The sequence below is a fragment of the Microchirus variegatus genome (genome assembly GCF_963457635.1).
Source record: "Microchirus variegatus genome assembly, chromosome: 12".
Classification (NCBI taxonomy): Eukaryota; Metazoa; Chordata; class Actinopteri; order Pleuronectiformes; family Soleidae; genus Microchirus; species Microchirus variegatus.
Window position 1 is genome coordinate 11,757,613 of NC_139813.1, and position 6,000 is coordinate 11,763,612.

Sequence of the window (6,000 nt, forward strand, 5' to 3'; positions counted from 1 at the left end):
AATCTGTCTTACTGTTGAAAGAGCTCCACAATAGGATCTAATGAGGACAGTAGGGACTTCTATGTGAGCATTGTATAAGATTGTATTCAGTTGTTGTGTGTTGTGATTGTGATGTTTAGAGACAAAGTGAATCCAGGAGCTGGAATCCAAAGCAGTTTTCAAAGGTATCCAAATATATATATATATATATATATATATATATATATATATATATATATATAAAGCAGCTCAAGGTCTATACTTTGGTATGTAATATTTTTTACCAGTACAATTCAGCCTGTATGGCATTAAAATTGCTATATCTTTGCACTTTTCCTCTTGAATTACAGGTTTTAGAATACTGTAGCATAGTTCCTATTATTCAGGGCCATAAATCATAAAAATAAAATAGAAAGTGTTGATTGTAGCACATTAAGGTGTGGTAAGTCAGTCTTTTTGTAACTACAGTGCATTCTGTGCATACAGTAAATGAGGATCAACAACCCTCAGTACAAGGTCTTATTTGGTTGTTTTCTTCCCTCCTTTTTCTTCGTTTTCTCATCTCTAATCTCTTTTGACAATGTTCCGTACAGAAAAAGCTGCTGTATATTTTCCCAGAATCCCATCTGGTCATCTGCTGCTGCTGTAGGATGTCGTGCAGACAGTGGGTCAGAGATGTCAGTGTCCTGGTGCTGGTAGCTAGAGCTGGCTGTCAGGATGTCAGGAGTGGAAACGGTACATAGGAAAGGGAGAGAGCAGTCAGCCAGGTGGTGCTGCTTGTCTCCAGGCCGGTTGGCAGAGGTGGGGAGGGCGCGCGTCTGGGTTCATCTCGTACTGCCAGCCTAAATTGGTGTTCCCAGGGCAGAAATGTCAGCTCGTTTGGCACACGCTTTGTTTGCCTGTGTTTCCAACACTCATCTCGGCTCCGCAGCGGGTCATCTCTTTGTTACTCCCCGGAGAATGCAAAAACATGTGCACATACATGCACGTATGCAGGGGGGTGCTGAAGCCATTTCTACTTAATGTTGCACTCCATTGCAGTGTATGGTGTGTTGTGGAGGCGAGTGAAATGGAGCGTGTCCATACATTTGTCTCCTTTACTCTCTGTGCATCCTCCTCTGGGTACGGCCTGTCTCAGTCTTCTGGAAGAACTGACCTTTCAGCAGATGGACTGGACTGCACCCTACTTCCAGTTAAGGCCAGAGGGACCATCTCTGCTCTGCACACAATAACACCAGCCATGATCCCGACTACAAATTGCCATTTATATCACCCTTGGCTTAGCAATACATTTTCCTTGTATCTCAGACCACAATTAAAGACTTTGTAGGAGCCTTTGACCTTTGACCTGGATCTGTGTGATGCCAGAGCTGCACACCCTACTAGCTGAGCGACCTGAACATTATTATTTGTGTGTCTGCTGCTGAAGATTGCAGATATATATTGCAAAAATAAACCACATTGGTATATCTCGGTGCATTTAGTTATTTGGCAGCATCTTGTTGACCCTTGCTGACAGGCAGTGAAATATAGATGACCTGACTACATGAGAAGAAAATTAAGGGCATGTGCACCCTGTAAATCATTTATGGTAAGCATCTGAAGACACGAAGCAGTAAGCAGCAGTCTTGAACACTCATACAAAGAGATAAATCATAAAACAGAGGGAGAGTCATTTTGCTGTTGACAGTTGCCCCTGCAGAGCACAAAGCGTTTCATCCTTGTGAACCTGTTGTCAGTATCTTGTGAGACAACCCCTTCATCTGGGCATAGAACATAAGATTGTTCTCACTTGACTCTCTTTTTCTTTTTTGGAAAAAAAAAAAAAACGTACATCCTTTTTTTTTTCCCCTTCTTTTTTTAAACTTTCCTAATCTACAAGTACACGCCACAGAGAGCCCGGCTCTCCCAGGGTTTGCTGAAAATTTGATCTGGGAAATGAAGGAAATCAGTAGCTCAGGTGGAAAGAGATGAGATGGGTTCAGAGGAGCGAGTACACCAAAGTCATTTATAATACCTTTGTCACAAAAGGGTTGAACATCACAGGTTGATGACGTCTTAACAGTGGAGAGCGCACAGAGCTGGATTTCTCCTTTGCAAAGTATTGACGGCTCCTTTGGGAAATAAAACCCCTACATCTGCAATGCTGCTACATCTTACTCATTAGCCATGAAAGAGGCCGACTTCTGCCAATGCTCGAGAAAGATGGTGCTACAGGTCGTGCTTTTTCTCAACGGGATACAGATTCAGTCTATATAAACTCCAGCACATTTTAATGCCGTTATTTTATCATATACACTTTCACTACGGGAAATTATATTTTATTTATAAGATGAGACATTACAAGTAAATATTATTTATAGAGCAATGAAATGAAAAAGTCACTAACTTAGAGGCATGGGATCATTATCCATTTTCACTATTATTCAGGTTAAAATATGATACTGCAAAAAAAAATGTTTTCATTTATATATAATTTAAATGTAAATGAACAGTATTTCATCTCCATGAGAGTGGATGAACAAATGTTTCTAAAACGTAACTCAAATGAGCAAAACATTTTACAAGATGTTACAATTATACAAAAAAAAAACCTTTGAGAAATATGACTTGTGTTCAAAAAATTACGCCCTGGAATGACTTGAATAATGAGTGTTGACAAGCTTCCCGATAATCCTGATGAGTCACCATGATCGATTAATGTGCATGCAATAATATCATATCATAACATAAAAAAACAACAGTATCAGTTAGAGATGTGAATCTTTGGGTGTCTCACGATTCAATTCCATTAAGATTCTTAGGGTCACAATTCGATTGAAAATTTGAAAACTGATACAATGCATAGTGTGTTAAGGCAAATTATGGCATCAAAACAATACAGTTTGTATAAGATAATGTGATCACACAAAGGCAAACTTAAGACAAAAGTTAACATTTATTCATTCAAAACAAATAAAAACTTACTTACTGTTCAAAAAAATTAGCATAAATAAAATCTTCGGGCTAGCTGCTTTTTTCTCCCAGAAGTTACAAAAAATAAACTGTACACAAATAACACAAACTGGTGTTTGGTGGGTTTTTTCAAAATAGAAACTTAATTTTTATTTAATTTTTTTTTAAATATATTTTTGAAGTTTATGAATCGCTTCAGAATCGTGGATGGTTAGAATCGCAATTCCCCCCCCACCCCTAGTATCGGTCCTCCTCTCTGTCCTCTGTCCTCCTTCTGGAGCAGCTCTGAGCTACTGTAAGTGATTCTGGTAGAGCAACTTTCTGAGACCATGAACCATGACGGCCGCATTTGTTTACTTTTTGACTCGGACATTATAAATGTACGGCAAGCTAACGGATAACACTTACCGTTACATTAACCAATGCACACTCTGTTTGAAACATGGCACATGGAGACTGTAAACATTCAAAAATATTGCTTTTTCTGTAGCCTCGTTGAAGAAGTGGTTTGATAGCGGTCTTATTTGCATGCAGTGTTGCCCTCACACCACGCAGAGAGCAGTGGGGAAACGCGACTTTGTATTAAAATATGACCAATTATACCTCTCAAAAACAGGAATTAGAAGCCAAGGCCTTTCTTTTGTACATGTCTGCCTCAAATAAAGGTCTGTTACCTCCTGCAGTTGAGGTGTATAAGGGCCTCAGTCACTTTGACTAAATATGGTAATAACTTAGCTGCCTGGACCTCACTGAGTAGTCAGCTATTTGGCTGGCAGCCAGGGCTTATGGAAATCTGTTTTTTTCTTTCTTTTTTCTGTCCGACATAGTAGATTAGTGAGACGGGGAATTTTCTGCAGAGGCTGAGTTTACCGGATTGGAAGGTGATTTGCCTTCAGTCAGATAAAGTTTGCAGTCACAGGTGCAAAGAGTCAAGGTGTAAGAGCTTATTTGTGTGATGGTGTGAGGGTTAATGAACAAATGGTTCAACAGAAAGCATCAGTGAGTTAGGGAGTGTATGAATAAATGTGTTTTTGTTTTTGTTTTTTTTACAGGAAATAGTCCGCTGAGTCCAGTACCTGACCCATTCAACTATTGGTTTGCGCTCAGTGTAAAGTGCTCAGTATAATATGTCACAAATAAGCTTTTCATAAAATGACATTTTAAACTGCCCTGTACGGTGTCTCTTAGCAGAACTTAACATACACACTTTGCTTGTTTTTTCCCCTCAGCTAATTCTCCAAAGCCTAAATATATTCAGTTTATTATTAAGTAAACTGGCAATTATTCACATTACAGCACATACACATTTGGCATTTCACTTTGTATTCACTTTCTGTCAGTAGACTTAACAATTAATCACTTAATGATTTCAGCTTAAAAAAAAGCCTCACCTGCCCTTTGCTTTCTTGGTTGAAGAAATAATTTGGGAATCATACTTTTCAATAGATTTACATCAAAGCAAATACTGCACCAGAAGATATTTCCTTTATCAGGTTTTTTTTTTGTGCGAAAGGCCTTTTCCACTTTTGCTGTTCTTTGATAATTACACAAATAGCTCCTTCTCCTGGCGTCTCTTGTTGCCAGGTTGTTGCTAAAGTTTTGCGTTCAAAGTGTAAAATTGTCGTCTCCCGTGAAGTCGATATTCTTTAACTGTTGTAAATGTCGATTGTTATCCTCCAGCGTTGTCTGTCGTACTGACTCAGCCATTCAGATGAGAGAACACACACAGGCATTAATCATAGTCTGTTGCAGGCGAACATCCATCTCTCTTCCTGTGGCTCTGTTCAGTTTTAGTCAGTGTCAAACTCTGCTGTTTTCATGCTGAGAAAAATTGCCTGTTTCATTCCAGCACAGCTTTGCTTCATTTTACATCATTTATCATGGTGAAAGCTGTTGTTTGCTGTAGGAAATTTCCAAGTAACATTGAAACCATGGTGCAAAGATGCTTTGTACACACATCAAGAGTCTACTGTGATGGTTGAGACTAAGCCGTGTGTGTATTTGTTCTTCTCTCGTTTGTGGCGCAGGACTTGGAGGACAGAATCCAGCATTTTGATACATTCCTGTGAGATGGAGAACATTTATCAGGTCAATCCTGAACAGCCTGGGACCACAAAGACAAACACAAACTGACTGAGTGCCAGTGAATGAGCTTCGAAAATCCAGCCCTCAACACAAAAATCAAACACGGAAAAAATTCCCACGTCCTCCTTTTGCCGGGAGGGAGCACGAGGACAGAGACATTCAAATGGTGCTATCGTCTCAGGAACCTGGCCAGATCCAGACCCCATTCTACACAACCAAACTCCTGGAGGTGTGTCAGACACGCACACACACACACAAACGTGCACACACACCCACGGCGACGGGCAACTCTGGTGCTACTCGGGTGCTATCCTAACTTTGATCCATGCTGCTCTCGCGATTACTTCTTAACTTGGATGATTAGCAAAAAACCAACAGATCGGGTGATGTCATATCGCAAACCTGGTTGGCTTCTTGCCGGAAGCAAGCCATGCATACATGCACATGCACACACACGATTGGGGATGCATGCATATCTACAAACACACATATACACACACTCTCACATTTGGATTCTCACCAGCAAAAGTGTGAATGCTAAATGCCGCTCAAGGAAGATATTCTGAATGGCTGAACTCCATTATTGCTGAGCCCATCATCATAAGCCAGTTTTATGTGGATCTCTTCTCTCTCTCTCTCTTTCTTTTTTTTTTTTATTCCTGCCATTTCAGCTACTCAATTAGTTCAGTATCTGAGCCACCGTCATGAACACTCACCCAGAACTGGAGTTTACAAAAACTTTTTTGGTGCAAACATCAAACCCTGCTGAGGTTAGCACAGCAGGAAGTAGAAGTGATTATGTCCTCTTCATTACAGCAGTCATCAGGTGTGGAAAGCTGTTAGCCCCCTCAGTGTTTTGTCTCAATGTCGCTGTCGGAGAAAAAAAAAAGAAAGCGTAGCCTGTAGATCAGCTGTAAAAAAAAAAAAACACCATTTTGCTGAACACATTTTGCTCACAGACTGGCTCTGCCATTCACAGCC

The 6,000-nt window shown here is 40.1% G+C and overlaps 1 protein-coding gene across 1 annotated transcript in view; it reads left to right on the plus strand.

The window, feature by feature from the left end:
• The window catches only part of atad2b (ATPase family AAA domain containing 2B), a gene marked incomplete at both ends in the record, with an annotated part of 64,039 nt that extends 59,036 nt beyond the window's left edge, over window positions 1-5,003 (plus strand). Inside the window, one exon of the mRNA XM_083899102.1 lies at window positions 4,962-5,003. Coding sequence (XP_083755228.1) covers window positions 4,962-5,003 — 42 coding nt within the window. The remainder of the gene's footprint in view (window positions 1-4,961) is intronic.
• Between the last annotated feature and the right edge of the window lie 997 nt (window positions 5,004-6,000).